The sequence below is a fragment of the Pieris napi genome, chromosome 15, assembly GCF_905475465.1.
Source record: "Pieris napi chromosome 15, ilPieNapi1.2, whole genome shotgun sequence".
NCBI lineage: Eukaryota > Metazoa > Arthropoda > Insecta > Lepidoptera > Pieridae > Pieris > Pieris napi.
The window spans coordinates 4,737,313-4,753,998 of NC_062248.1; the positions used below are offsets into that span (position 1 = coordinate 4,737,313).

At 33.7% G+C, this 16,686-nt stretch overlaps 1 protein-coding gene across 3 annotated transcripts; it reads right to left on the reverse strand.

The window, feature by feature from the left end:
- Positions 1 to 255: 255 nt before the first annotated feature.
- Positions 256 to 16,628, reverse strand: LOC125056574 (ubiquitin-conjugating enzyme E2Q-like protein CG4502). Of its 3 annotated transcripts, none has more exons than XM_047659740.1 (6): positions 16,489 to 16,600; positions 10,395 to 10,795; positions 4,449 to 4,641; positions 2,608 to 2,809; positions 1,415 to 1,659; positions 256 to 905 (listed from the first exon to the last, which is right to left on the reverse strand). In XM_047659740.1, exons 2-5 carry the CDS (start codon positions 10,523 to 10,525, stop codon positions 1,424 to 1,426), a joined length of 762 nt encoding a protein of 253 aa, XP_047515696.1. In that variant the 5' UTR covers positions 10,526 to 10,795; positions 16,489 to 16,600; the 3' UTR covers positions 256 to 905; positions 1,415 to 1,423. The 3 variants fall into 3 exon arrangements, with proteins under 3 accessions (XP_047515696.1, XP_047515697.1, XP_047515698.1); XM_047659741.1 differs by having other exon boundaries at positions 256 to 911; XM_047659742.1 differs by lacking the exon at positions 10,395 to 10,795 and having other exon boundaries at positions 16,489 to 16,628.
- Positions 16,629 to 16,686: the final 58 nt, after the last annotated feature.

The window sequence follows — 16,686 nt, forward strand, 5'->3', positions numbered from 1 at the left end:
GAAATAAACATTTGTTGCGTAACAGAAACAAACACTCAGGTAACTAAATTTTAAAGACTTCTGGGATATGGTAGTTCGAACTATGTACGAGAAGAAGTATTTGCTGATAACTCTGTAGATTTAAAAAAATTGGTCTGCTTTGGCCAATATACTATACTATACTTCTAACAACAGATTTGGGAGAGTATAGCTGCTTATATTTTGTAAATTCCCTGAAATTTATAGTTGTCTGTAGTAGTAATGAAACTATGAACATTTGAGCAAGTACTTTATTACATCGATAACATTTAAAGTACACAACTTGCACTGAATTTTACATAAAAATAAATCTTTGGTTCACAGAGTAAACAACATCAATCTTACATATTATAATACTTATATCTACACATCAAAATATTGCCACAAGCCACAATTTCTAATTATAAGATGTCTAATTTGAGCACTAAATTTCATTTGGAATAAAATTTTCTTAAACTAAAGTCTGAAAGCTTAAGTGTGAATAATTGAATACATAGTTATACAATATAAAATTTAAATGACTTTGGGACGGAAATATTATATAATAATTTTTTTCAAATAATATAGAATGAATTTTGTGCTTATCTGAAGTATAGAATGAATTATTAGAATAGAATTAGATGGTTAAAAAGAAGCACACATTTTTCTAAGCGTTGAGCATTTAATACATTTTGGCACATGTTCACCGCAATGGTCAATAAAACATTTATTCTAGACTTGACACATAATTGGAATGAATTTTACCACATGCAAAAACATGAAAAATAAGTACAGGAATGTTTATGTTCACCATACTGTTAATAAGAGTTAAAAAATGTTCACTATAAATTAAGTTCTAAAATTAATTATCTACAAGAGATCCTTTCTTCTCTGTTCATTGTTAATACCTGAAATCAAACACAAAAATTTATAAAATGAACTTTTATTGGGTGAAAGTGAAGGTTATGTGCAACCCATGATTGACCCATGAAACTCGGGGCCTAACACTGCACCAGATAGACCAGGAGTGTTTTTATGACTGAGAACAACATTATATTTAAATTTAATAATAAAACAAACATAGAAAACCTCTATAAGAAGAACAAAACAGAAATTCATAATTAGCAAAAACTATTTTTTAGTTAATTAACTCTTTAGTTTATATTAGTTAATTAACTTTTTAGTTTATATTAGTTAATTAACTCTTTAGTTTATATTAGTTAATTAACTCTTTAGTTTATATTAGTTTATTAACTCTTTAGTTTATTTTAGTTACTTAACTCTTTAGTTTATATTAGTTAATTAACTCTTTAGTTTATAATAGTTAATTAACTCTTTAGTTTATATTAGTGAATTAACTCTTTAGTTTATATTAGTTAATTTACTCTTTAGTTTATATTAGTTAGTAAACTCTTACCATACTTCTTCAACCATCTGACAATGAAGGCGTAACCCAGCCGTATTTATCGTGTGTCTTGACGAGTGATCGGAACGCCTCTTCTGCTCGTCTCTTTGAGAACTCTCTAGAAGAGCGAGGCGGCGCACGCGCAACCCGCCCTTGTCCCTTCACTACTGAAGCAGCGAATTGCATCACGATTGCCTCCACTGTGTAGGCTGATGCCCAGCCACGGGGCGTCAATAGTTCCATGCATATTGCTCCACCTTATAAAATCAAATATACACTAAAGACTTCTTAGGTATGGTAACAAAGGTTTTACTGAATTTAAGGGTTGCTTGCTGATCACGACTGCTGTAAAAGTACACTTAGTGAGAAAAGAGAACCGACGTGGAGGTCATACGAAATGTTTTATTTTGTAATATATTAAGTATTAAGATGATTGGTACAAGCTATAGTGACATAAGAGTGTTGACAATATACCTAACATCGAAGCCCGCTACGACCTCACATCACTTTCTGCACAAAGAGATTAAAAATTACGATCCTAAACTTATTTGGATTAGGGACATCCAAAATTCCAGTAATTTGCTACGTCGTAGAATTCTCTATGAAATAAAAACTGCACTTCAGTTCTCGATGTAATGGTTGGACAGGCTCAAATCACTAAGTGTTGTTACTTAATATTATATTATGATATTCTTATCTTACATCTTGAATAAGGAATTTCAAATATCGATGAATTTAGAACCTTAGAAACGATTATACAAAGAATTGACCACATAGTAGTAGGCCTTATGCTAAAAAAAATTCAATCCCTGAGATTCGAATTCAAGACCTACCGAGCTTTATTTTTCTCTTTAGCTTTTAAACAAAGCAATATGTACCAAAAAGATTTTTTTTTAAAGACAATTCACACCAATTAACCTAGTCCCATGCTAAGCTGGTGAAGCTTGTGTTATGGGTACTAGGCAATGGATATACATACATATTATAGATAGATAGACATATAAATACATATTTAAACACCCAAGACCTAAGTACAACACCAAATGCTCATCACATCGATGTACGTCTCAGCCGGGGATCAAACCCGGGACCCATGGATTCGCAGTCAGGGGTACTAACCACTAGACCAATGAGTCGTCTAAATTTAATTAAAAATAAAAAAAAATAAAGAACGTAAAAATTAGTATTTATAATTAGAAATATACCTTCCATAACAAATCCCTTCTCTATTCGGGGCTCGATGACTCTCATAAATGGCGGGGCGAACGGAAAATTCTCTGGGAAAACGAGATGCAGGAGAATATTGGAAATGTTCAACTCCCGAAGATCCGCCGCCAAATCGCTCTCGGGATCGATCTGGTGCAGGCGTACGTGCCACTCGAATAGATTATCATTCACCAGCTCAACCTTTAAAACAATTTATACGTTTATTGTCTATAAAGAGTTAAGTTACATTCTAAGTGCGTAATAGTATTTAAAGAGTCGAAATTTTATTAATATGGTTGTAAAGCAGTGTTAGTCTGTGCTGCTGTGGTCCAGAATGACCAGCCCAGTGGAACAGTCTGCTCCTCAGCATAATACTGAGCCAGGGCCAATTACAACCGCAGCACACACGTTTAAAACGAACCTTGTTCCTTAAAGGGAAAATCATGATGCACACACGCATTACACATTTAAAACGAACCTTGTTCCTTAAAGAAAAAAACATGCTATCTCTCATTATTTTTTTTTCTTTGGTTGTTGTTATTATGAGTGTTTCTGTGTGTGTTTTTTTAAAGTAATAAATATTATGTCTAGTCTAGTCACTTTTCTTGAGGTCGTTTGGTCCCACCGTTAATGATTCAAGCTCGTAAGCTAACGGTTAATATCGTGTGACGTGCATAGGAGGCTCATCTATTTGTTCACATAGAAAAAATAATCAGGAAAACGATACAGAAATCACCAATCAACCAAATGTTTTTGGTACAGTTTAATTTTAATTGATCTACTATTAAATATAAATAAATAAATCAGTGGCGCTACAACCTCTTTAGGTCTTGGCCTCAGATTTCTAAATCTGTTTCATGATCATTTTTTTAAATTTAATAGGCAAGTAGGTTATCAGCCTGCTGTACCTGACATAGGCCGTCATCTTTTCGGGTTTAAGACATGCCGGTTTCCTCGCGATGTTTTCCTTCACCGTACGAGCGAGTGTTAAATGCTCCATTGATACACAGCCGGGGATCGAACCATGACCTCAGGAATGAGAGTCGCACACTGAAGCCACTAGACCAACACTATTATAACGCTGCTTTGTAAGTGTAATATGGTATGAGCTAATGTGGCACGGGGCAGTGTCATCATTATGTGTCTGACACATCGTTGTTTGGGTCGATATGTTTTCGTATGTCATCGCCGTACGAGCAAGTGTTAATAAAATATACAGTGGTAAATCCCTAGGATTCGAGTTCTCGGAAATATCTGGAATATTTAGATGTACTTACACATCTAATCTTAGATACTGCAATGCAGTGGGAATGCGATGTTTTAGTACAATTCCGATTCGAACAATTATGACCAAATATTAAATTCCTTGAATTGTTATGGTTTAACTTAGAACTAATTATTTAATTAAAGACTTATTTAAAATCGATGATTTAAAAAAAAGTTTTATAATCATCGATGTTTCAAAATACATACCTACATAAGTTATTTTTGAAGTTATACATCTTTGGCGCTTTAGGGAAAATATGAGAGTAAATTTTTACATGTCACAAAAAACCGACACAGTGAGGTTAGCTATAGTCAAAATTATATTTTTTTATATTGTTAGTGTAGTTTTTTCTACAAACGTAGAATTATTTTGTAAATATTTTTATCTTGTTACGCCAAAGAAGTATAACTTCTAACGCATGTACGTAAGTAAACACACGTTTTTTTAAATCGGGTTGACGTAAATAAAGTTTAGTAGTGTGCTACTTTTATACACACACGGTATACACAGAAGATAGTTATGTTTTCCAAGTATGTAAGCTTATTGAATACACAATAAACTTAAAAAAATTACCGTGAACACTGGATCGGACCGGTTTTCATGTGATCGCTGAATTTCCTTAAGCTCCTTCATAAGTCGGCGCGTGCGCACCGCGGCTGCTCTTTCTCTTACATCAGTTGCAGCTCCAGCCTTTTTCCTAGAGAGCGAATTGCCTGTTGGACTGGCTGGTAAACTTGCAGTTGTTTCGGCCGGTGTTACTCCGTCTCTGTAATTTACAAAATACAAATTATTATAGGAAGCCTTGGTAAGTTAGGGAGCGTTCAAGTATTACGTAACGCAATTTTTGGAGATTATTGACCCCCCACCCCCATGTAACTCGCCGTAACGTTTTTCAGTACCCAAGTACAGTACTGTACCCAAGTATAGTAAAACGTTTCGTGACCACCTAGTGACTCTTTAGTTACTATTATGTGGTGTAAGTCGAAAAAAATATTAACAATAACGCGTCATTGAATCCCCGCCCCGCATCGTAACGTTTTACAAAAGGACCCCCCCCCCCCAAAATACGTTACGTAATACTTGAACGCTCCCTTAAAACAACGCTTAAAACAGCTATGATTTCTTTACAGAGTGATTTTGTAGGACTAACTCAGAGACGTCCATGAAATTATCTCAAATGGTACTGATGTAAGATACGGTAATAAGACCATCTGTAAAAGATGATTCAATGTACTTGACAAAAAAACGACTCCTACATCAAAGTAAAAACATCTACTATAGAAATTTTCGGTTTACATCAAAATAATTTGCAACTCGCCAGGTGCCTAATCATGGGTTCAATTGATTTCAGTCATCTTTATTTTGTTGTATAACATAACAGCTCTTTAGTTCATTTAAAATTTGCTGGCAGTTTCTACGTTTTAAATTCATTGCCATTGATTTTTGTTACACGTATCTTAGAAAATGCAAGACTCCAAGGTTAATCGAATTTTATGTAGGGACCCTGGAGAAGTACAAGGGCCCTTTGCTGTATTAGCCAACGAAGTCACGGCTAGCAGCTATTATTTCATAACTGTTTTGCAAACAGCAATCGCTAATTGAATGGAAATGTTTCATAATACGTAGAGCAAATTGTTTAAAGATTTGATACTTAGTACAATTACTAAATAGTATAAATTTAATATTTCTAATTGTACCTCGAAATCGCCTACTAAACCATTCATATTATTAATTGGATTATAAATTATTCTATTACAATTATCATTTTTTCATACTAAAAATTTCCACCAACGACCAAAATTCATTTGTTTACAAAATTCATGTTTTTTTTATGCACCCCAAATTTTCGTGTAACACTGCGAAAACGTTTAGGACTATAGATATTAATTTTTTAAACCGTTATATACGTACTCTCTAGAGTCTAGACAGTACCAAAACATCTCTTTATTTAAATTCTATCGATTACGTTGCTTTAGCAAAATGTATTTCCTTTTAAAAACTATTGCTTGTAATCATCATGATGGAATGTCGTTTCTTAACATTCACGTACGCATACGTACGTATCGTTTACCTTGATATATCGATAATCGGACTGATGTACGTATTTTGTATTCCACATTACACAGTTCTGTACGGGTGATGTTTACTGTGTAATAAAATAGCAAAATCCTATATTTTAATGTTATTTTCTAATCAAAACAGCATAAGAATAGTCATTCACATTTAATGCTTTAAAAAACTTGAACAAAAATCCAATTTCTAACAATTTTTTATTAATTAAATCCTAAAAACGTAATTTAATTGTATTTAAATCTATAAACAGCATATAATAAATCAGTACGAACAATACCCCGTTCATCTAACTTACTGCGTTGTTGACTTAGCCTCCTCAGGAAGGGTAGGGTCGCATTAAACACTGCCATTAATTTTTCGGTACTTACGTATTAACGCCACCGCGGCAAAAATTCTGGTAACGATTTAGAAATCCGTCGCCCGAATTTGATGATATTTAAATAAAGTTTGAGAATAATAAATATTAATATACTAACCTAACCAAACCAAACAGAATTTTTGCCGCGGTGGCGTTAATACGTAAGTACCCATTTTTCTTATAACAATTCCTACCCGGGATTTGAATCGAGGCCGATATGCAATTCAACATGCTAACCACAAGATAATGAAGATACAAGGGTTATGACCTCGGCTTGGACTACTACTGCTAAAAACGTGAAGTACCTATGAGATTTGTCCCAGGTTGTGGCAAAAAATTTATCTCAATATTTTGGATGGCACTACATCAACTAACTTCTTCTGTTATATGTGGAACAAATAGAACACAAGATAGTGTATCCTTGATAGAGACGAAACTATTATCATAAGCTGGATTGTAAGCCCAAGAACTTCTAAATCTGATCGACCTTTAAGTACGGACGTTATACAATATGTTGTGATTTAGATGTTTCAAGTATTTCATTGGAAGATTGCTTGGCTATATGACATGATTGCATTCCCTGATTCCAGTCACCACTCGACCTAAATTGTTGACACTTCAGAATGGGGGCACGCGCTCAATGCTGAACTTCAATGTGTTGACAGTACTTGATATTTTTAAACTAAACATTAAATTATTATAATTTGACGAAAAGCACATCCAAATGGGACGGTAACGTATCTGCTATTCTCAGATATATCTCTGTAGATATGTAGCTCAATTGTTATCTTAACAATAAAACATAAATAAATCAGTGGCGCTACAGCCTTTCTAGATCTGGGCCTCAAAATTCTGTATCTGTTTTATGATCATTTGTCAATCTAACAAGTAGGCGATCAGCCTCCTGTTTTTGACGCACGCCGTCGACTTTTTGGGTCTTCACCGTTCGAACGAATGTTAAATGCGCACATAGAAAGAAAGTCCATTGGTGCACAGTCGGAGATCGAATCTACGACCTCAGGGATGAGAGTCGCACGCTGTAGCCATTGCTCTATCATCCCAACATTACTGTTAGATTTACATAGGTTAGTTTAAGGGGAAAACAGTAAAAGTGAATACAAGGAAAAAAATAGTTCGACACGAAAATAGGTCAAGAACGTAATTAATTCTTACGATCTTTAACGGTTACCTTTAAATGACCTTAAAATTCCAAGTCAATTAATGAAAACGGCCTACAGTTATTTAAAATAGATCTTAAGTTTCTAAATATATTATTCTTACGAAAAATAATAATTGTTTATTTGTACTAGATAAACTCTTTATTTCACTGGTTTGAAGCCATTAGACTTGTCTATATGTCTATTGGTTCAGTGACTTCGATTCCAGTGAAACAATACTCGCCAAAACTTCTAGAGGTAAGGTGGCGTCGCACCAGGCCCTATAACTTTATCATGCCTGTAAACACGTAAACCAACTTAAAGTTTTTTACGTGTTAATTATTGCTCTTGAATTACACAAATATATGCGATATTGTTTCAATCCAAATCGATACCGAAAATATTCTTATTGTGAAAAAATAGTTTAATTATAAATTGGTGTTACGTAGGAATCAAAAGGAAGTTTACCCACAATACATGGAATCCTAGTGTGGGGGCTAGTGCACTTTATTTTACCTAAGTATCCTGTTATTGTGTATAATAAAGATTTTTTTTCCTTTCTTTAAGTCAGTATTACCTTTACATGGTATGTTAAACGAATTACTCTCAATAATACTTAATTTTCCCATTCTTTATATTACAGGACGCAAAAAAGCAGGGCGGGCAGTATTTTAAATACTGTCAAATAGCCTATTTCGGCGTGGTATAAATATCAGTTATTTGTCTATTACGAAAAACGATCGTTTTCTGACTGATCAGTCATCGTATTAAGTTTTGCAAAAGACTTCGTGGAAAGTAAGGTTATGTAGATTTTAGGAACTACAAGTTTTTTAGCTACATAAACTTAATTACTTAAGAAATATATAAAAATGAATGTACACCTATAGAAAATCCTTGAATTCGCCTAATATAATATTTGTGACGTCAATATTTGTGTTAAGGAACTAATAAACGATACAGTAATGCGCATATTTACAAAGAACATTAAGATTCTACAATCTCTTTGCGACTTATGATTTCCTCAATAATTATCCCGACGTCACAAAGACATTGTATTCTGATGATGTAAACAGGACTTTTGGTTCTTTCTGCACTTATGAGGTCTTTCATTGTGAAGAACAAGTTATAAAAGGGACATGAAGCTCAATAAACTTTATATTTTCCCCTCTTAACTTCAAGAAAGCTTTTGGAAGTTATGTAAAAATTATGGAAGTTATAAAAAAGTAAGTAATGTCATAAAGTTATGGCAAAGAGTTATTTTTCTAGTAACTAGAATGCACCCACATTCCAAGTTACTAACTTGTTTGTCAAGGTTTTTTTTTTCTTTCATATTTTTTTTTTAGGCAAACGGGCGAAAGACCTCGCCTGATGTTAAGTGATACCGCCGCCCATGGACACTCTCAATGCCAGAGGGCTCGCAAGTGCGTAACCGGCCGGCCCAGCCTGTCCGTCCAAATGCTGAATGTTTCGGTGGTGGACGCCCATGGGGATTCTCCACAGCGAAAGCGTGTGGTACCTGGGATAACCTCTGTTCAAACTGCACCTTCATACTTTATAGGTAGGGATAGGCTCCGGTTGTCTCACTTACCACGAAACGCGAGTACAATAAGATGAACCTATTGCATCCCTTCACGCCGGTTTTCTGTGAGACAGACTTCAGTGACTACCCCGGTCGTGCCTGCCCATTTGGCTGAACAGCACTGGCACTCCAATATTCAAGTCAAGTCAAGTCAAAATAACTTTATCATATAGGTAAACAAGTACACTTATGTACATAAGAAAAGAAGTTAATATCGACAGTGCTCTACAATACGGTAGTATTGTGAGAGATTGAGATTTTTATATGTATGTAGTGTATGATATTGCTAAGATAATTCAAATATCGAAAGTACTCTACAATTCCATCGGTAGTATTGTGAGAGATTGAGATTTTTATATGTATGTAGTGTATGATATTGCTAAGATAATTCAAATATCGAAAGTACTCTACAATTCCATCGGTAGTATTGTGAGAGATTGAGATTTTTATATGTATGTAGTGTATGATATTGCTAAGATAATTCAAATATCGAAAGTACTCTACAATTCCATCGGTAGTATTGTGAGAGATTGAGATTTTTATATGTATGTAGTGTATGATATTGCTAAGATAATTCAAATATCGAAAGTACTCTACAATTCCATCGGTAGTATTGTGAGAGATTGAGATTTTTATATGTATGTAGTGTATGATATTGCTAAGATAATTCAAATATCGAAAGTACTCTACAATTCCATCGGTAGTATTGTGAGAGATTGAGATTTTTATATGTATGTAGTGTATGATATTGCTAAGATAAATGACTAACCCTCCGGAAGGAGAACTCAATTTTATTAACCATTGTACTGGGCGGATCTGGGTTTTTTCTCTTGTGCGAATCGAATACGTTATAACACACTACATTATAACTTACAACCCTAAAATTAGACTACATGATTATTTTATGATCGCCATTGTTTAGATTTCTCTTAACAATAAGCAAGTTTTGATAGTTTTCGTGAAATGGAGTAATCTATTATCGATTGTACTGCAGTAAGTCGTAATGAGAATTCGAGATTAACTTGACTATTTCGTAAAAGCAATACTTAAAGAACCTTTAATACTCATGTTGGTACATTTATTTAACCGCACAATTTATTATATAATAAATATCGCCTTGAACCGGAAAAACATGTCAACTCCCAGTATGGCTTCTAAGTTTTCTCTCTATTTATTTCTTTTGCTTTCAGTATTTTGATTTGGTATATACAATAAGTGTACCTTATTAGATTATCGAAACATTTTTTTTAAATTGACATATTTGTATTATTAATTTCGGGACCGTTGGAGGCAGCTTTAATGCTGTAATGCTGGATGTATTCTTGGAAAGACTGTTTAAAATATAAATTCACCTGTGTCGCCTGAACAAGCCCCTTCTAGCAGGCGAACCGCTCGGTCCAGCGCCATCATTATCCCTCTTCTCAGAGCTTCGGAACAATTTCCTGAACGCCGCCGCTACCTTTTCCTTCGACCGCGATGTCATTTTCACAAGCACTTACACCAACTTAGTTAATTAACACTTGCCGTGACAATTGCCAAGACGTTTTCACTGCATTTGTTTATGTTTGTTGCATAACGAGTCTCGCACGTGTACGCGCGACTACTCGCAAAGTGAGAGTGCGAACGAAATGGAATCTTGGCTCAAGAATGGTGGCAGGTTTTCGATGTAATATTGCAAGTGCGTAACATCACTCGGGCCTACGCCTGCAGTTTTCGTGTGAATGAACCATCTGTATTATTACAACGTCTAGCCCTGAAACAAAGGAAAAATATTAATTAAAGATGCTGTTATGAAATAAGTGATTTTGGCCGTGACCAACTAGAGTGATAATGAAACCGTACGTGAATAATGAAAATTGGTTGTATATACATTATATTTGTAATGAACAAAAAAGAAAATGATCCGGTGAACTTCGAATCACCAACATATATTTGTGTCATAACTTAAAATATTTTTTTTTTAAACAAAGAGTTCTCATACTACAGCTATGAAACACAAGGGATCTTTAAATACTTATATGACAATACGTGACAATTTTTATAGGAAAATCAATTATCGTTTTTAGTATTTTTCTTTACTTATTATTTATGTTTAACGTTTAAACCTTCCCTGAACATCCCTGAAATATTTCAAGGTCAAAATTACGTTTAAATCAAAATTAAGTCCACCCATTCCCAAGTTTTATCGATACAAACGAAAACAAATCATTTTTATATATGTACTGTCTTTTTGCAAAAACTTACAATATGAAAGCGATAATAAAATTCATCTTTCACGTTAAATAATTTGATCAAAGACCGTGAATTATAATTAGTTATTCAGTACTAACTATTACATAATGTATATGTTTTTACAAAATAACCTTTATGTTTTTGATTTCGGGCACTATGACACTTAAATAATCAAATTGGCTTTGATTAGAACAATATAGTGCGTTCTGTCATAAGCTGTGTAAGCATATACGAACTTTTTTCCCCAAACCTAAAGAGCTAAACTAAACGAAAATTTATTTTCGCATTTACAAAATAAGTAGGGAATAGGATTAACCTTGTTTTGTCCTTGCCACTGACGAAGGACGCACATAAACTTCCACACACAATTGGCTATTACGCAATACAGCCCTTAGCTATTGGGCTTTTATTTTTATTAACACGAAACTAGTATTTACAGGTTTTTACGCAATGTTTTTCGTGAAATTTCACACATTATGTAATTTAAGTATCGTAATCCAGTGCAATGGACATTGGACTGTTAAAGTATTTTTTTAATTTCTATAAATGTTCAACAAAAATGTCTGTAAAATAATAAGAAATTAAATTTTAAAATTATACATTCACAATTTCAACAATGTATAATTTATTTCAAAGTTTGCGATGATACTATAAATACATTGAGATAATCATATGGAAATTGGGTTTCGTTCTTAGATTGCATTTGAGTTTTGTTTGGCAGTGCTAATATGGCCTATAATTAGTGTCTTGATCCGCTAGATGCTTTTTTAAGAAAGAATTTTCTCGTAGCATGCGCCTCAGTACGTACAGGAGCCTTCTACGCCTATTTCTCTTCCCTCGGGTCACTATTAGCAAATATGGGAGTCCGATCGTGTCTGCTGGAGTTTCTATGAAGGTAAAGATGCTTCAAGCTGAAATGGCTAATAAACGCTTGGAAAAATAACGTCCCCGGAGATTTCGAAGTTGGCTTATAAATTAAAATAAAGATATCAATTGCCTCGTCAGGGCGGTCAGGCGCTAATGTGCGAAATCATAGCCCTCTCGTTCTGAATATCTCTCTTACACGCATTGAATCTAAGTATTGAGCAATTGATTCACGGAGGCGGCCGCGGGGGATAACATTTTTTGTTCAACATAAGTTTACGCTAACCTTATGCGTTGCATGTGTGAATTTATCTTATGATCTGCACTCAAGATGCTAATACATAATACAATAACGGTCACAGCAGGAGGTCTTTTAATTATACACTATAGTAATTATGAAGATAATTTGGGTTATCTTAGATTAATATGATTTTTCCTTTAAAGAGAAACCGAAAGACAATCACAAAATCCTATTTTCGACATACGAGAGTCAAAGTTCGCGAAGTCTCGACTCTAATATATTCCGGTTTTCTTAAAATATTTATTTTTGGCTTAAAGTGTTAAATAAAGTAAATTTAATCGGTGGACAGTCTCGATTTTGTGACTCGCACGCCTAACCTACTAACACTGCTCTTTCATGATAAGCAATGTAGATGTGCGGAAATAGAAACGTTGCGGGATTTGCGGTCGCAGCAGCGCTGTCTTTGTTATGTTGACAATAATGCTACGTCATTATAATTCGACAGTAATTATCGTGATATTTGACATTAAAAAAGTATAATTTTTAATTATTTTAATTAAAATATTGTATATTAGGTGTAAAACATCAAGTAGGTACTTTGTGACTTCAATTTGTACACAAATTTGAAATTACCATTGATATTAAATCTAGTTTTAACGGGACATGCGAAAACTGATAATAAAACAGTAATCATTTATTACTCATCAACCTATAAAACTATTTTTTTTTTTTAAGACAATTCACACCAATTGACCTAGTTCCATGCTAAGCTGGTGAAGCTTGTGTTATGGGTACTAGGCAACGGATATACATACATATTATAAATAGATAGACATATAAATACATATTTAAACACCCAAGACCTAAGCTCAACACCAAATGCTCATCACATCGTTCGTCTCAGCCGGGGATCGAATCTATTGATTATTATTTTATAATGAAGTATAAAAAATGCACATCAAATTGTAGTTTTCTTGCTTCGGCTTTTTTGTCAAACTTTGTTTAACTATATTAAAGAATAGCTAACACATATAATACTATCAATATAAAACAATTTGTTTCTATTTATCAATTTGAAAGAAGCAATACCTAATCTGTGTAATATGCGAAGAATTTAACGCAAAGAAGTTTCCATTACAGCATTGAATTTACACTGGATGTTATGAAATTGTTGAGTACTAAGTATCTTCATTCATACGTCATTATGAAATCCGGTGTCTGGTGTAAACTATACATTGTTCGACTATCGTGAGTTGGACTAAATATGATTCAGCGTAAAATTTTGTTTAAAACATACATTGCGCTTACCAGAGTCGCTGTAAGACTCTTCGTAGGAATGTTTTGTGCAGACGATTTTTTGATTAGACAGGTATTAGTATCAGAAACCGACGTTTTCTCATTTACTAGGACTTATATGAAATGAGTGCTAATAAAGTCTACTTATTAATAAATCTACTTGCAACTAGTAGTAGTTTATTGTTTAACTGCTGTTTTTAAAACACGTCACTTTTTTTCTTAATTAATGTTGAACCTACTAACTAAAAAAAACTAAATATAATTTAAAAAATTGCGAAATTATAAAATGAAAATCCTATACTAAATGTTGATGGGTAATTGTCAAACATTTAATATTAATCGCTATTTAAATATAGGGTACATATAGGGACAAAATATATCCACAATTTTCAGATAAAATTACGTCGCGAATAGGTAATTAAAATCATAAATTAAGTTCAGCTAATCTGTAACACAACATTCATTGTTAGGCGGTACGAAGTTCGCCGGGTCAGCTATTATAAGTGTTATAATGCATTAGAGCAAATGCGGTAACTCAATAGGAGGATGCTCTACATTTAGAATGAGGACAGGGTGACTTTCAATAGGTTAATTTTACTATAGTTACTAGAGTTTCTACTAACAATGGACTGTTCAATTAACTATTAATAATTAATAAATTGAAGTGACGTCAAACGCGCACATTTGAATTACAATTAAGATCTATCTAAATGAAAATACTAAATTTTCTACGCGGTTTTACGAAGCGGGATGCTATTTAGGTATATAGAGTCAAAACATAGGTATATATAGAGAAAGAAGTGTCTACCAACCATCTCTTGTCTATGAAGAACCTTAAGGACACTGCTCATATCCGCACAGATGAATTTATTTCTTCATTAAACTTATTTGTAATGCAAATAGGCGGTCGGCCACCTGTGCCCAATAACCTGAGATCTACACGTCACCACTAACCTACGGCTACTTATATTTATTTATATCTATGTGCTTACTGCTTAGCATACCATAATATATTTTATAACCATTAATCAAAATCGAATCGTTATTAAAACAAGTCGAGTTGACAAAATAAAAGGTTTTATTAGAATACGTATTGGCGCGCTACTAAAAAGCTGAACAAAGATAATTTATGTTATAGCTTTTTGCTCCCGAAAGAAGAGATCTTCACCTCCACGTTTATGAGAGGATTGACCGTTACTTTATGTTATCGTATAATGTCGTTGACTGACATTATTATTTATCCATAAACAACAGAAAACAGATGCAGAAATGTCTGCCCGTGTTGTGGGAATTTGAAAGTTCTTATAAAAACCCTACGACTTGTGTAGAGAAAGAAATCTTTTATATAACTTCGAAAGCCTTCCTAATAAAAAATGTGAAGTGTTTTCCCAATATATCCTTTTTATCTATGCATGATTTATTTTTGTATATAGATGATAAATATTTACTCCTAAACGCTGCGATAAGGACATTAATAAGTATTGGACTATAGAATTTGTTGTATTAAATATTACTGTCGAAGTCTATATTAGTCCAGATATTTTTTAAAGAAAACCTTGATATTCAAATTACAATCATGCAATAGCAAAGATTTGCCAACATGATGTTTGCATACCTACTTATCTAATCTAAAAATTTATAACTTCTTTTTAGTTTTGTAAAGTCAAGAATAATTATATATAAAGAACGATGCAATTGAGCACACAATATTAAATTGTGCCCTTAATGCAGAGAAAGGAGTTTTTAGCATTACATCCATGATGAACTTATTTGAACTAGCAGCACTGGGTAAAGTCCCCATTTGATTGTTATTCATTGCTTGTATGAGTCTCTACTCGGTTTATTTGCAATATATATTGCCCTATAAATGTTTTTACATGTCTATAAAAAACGAAGCTCTTAGCAGCCTCTCATAAAAAGCTCTAGACTTCATTTTTGTCCTTGGCCTTCTCATTACCTCTGAGGTGCGGTCATGCGACGTACTGTTTACCTACTGCTTACCCAACAGGGATGAATTTCTACTCAGCCCCTCTAATGAGCATTTCTTTGATGTTTTCTAAATAGGTACAACCTTGAAGTGCTTGTACAAAATCGGGGGTAACTAACGTTAGCTTTGTACGTAAGAGGAGCAGGTACTCAAATATTTTTCTAGATATTACCGGGCGTACATGCACCCGAATTATCGTGGTTAAATATTTGGCCACCCACACCGTCTGAAGAGCCTAAATAAAATGCATACCTAAACATCTCCAATAAACTTAATTGAATCTTTATAGTATGAGACTATTTGGATGGATGTGTGCAACGTACCGGACAATATCTAATAATAATAAAACCACGGCTTATCTTTGAGATTATTCAAATATGCAGTACTACCCAAATTTTTTGCCTAAATAAAAATATAAGTCTAATTGAATATTCTGAATGAGTTATAGGGTTATCTTTCAAGCGTTTACTTTAATTAAAATGCACTTCGGGCTTTTGAAATTGACGATGCATGCGGAGGTTAATGCAGTGCAGATGCAAACGATGACAGATAATGGAAATGACAATTATCGCGAACATTACAGTGTCATTCATTGATAATTACTTTGTTATAAAAGTAGTAACGCTTTTATAAAGCACTAGATTGTATTAAAGTTAAAAGGAAGGTGTACACAAATATCCTTATACGATAGGTTAAATGACTCTCAATTAATAACAATATTGTTATGTATCGCAGTCGTGGTAACACGTTAAAATGGACTCTGAACTCTCGATAAATACTGCTATCGTATCACCTTAAATACAGAATATACAATTAGATTACGTACCTTATATTAAAATTCTTCAATATATTCTTCCACGCATACGTACGAGCGGCGGTAACGAGCCCCGCGCACTGAGGGAATCGCAATCTTTCCGCCAGATGGCGTCGTATTGTTCCTGTTAAATTCATCGATCCATCCTTGCTCTCGGGATTTTCAACCTTATTTTATACGAGTATATATCAAATTTCATTATTCATATGG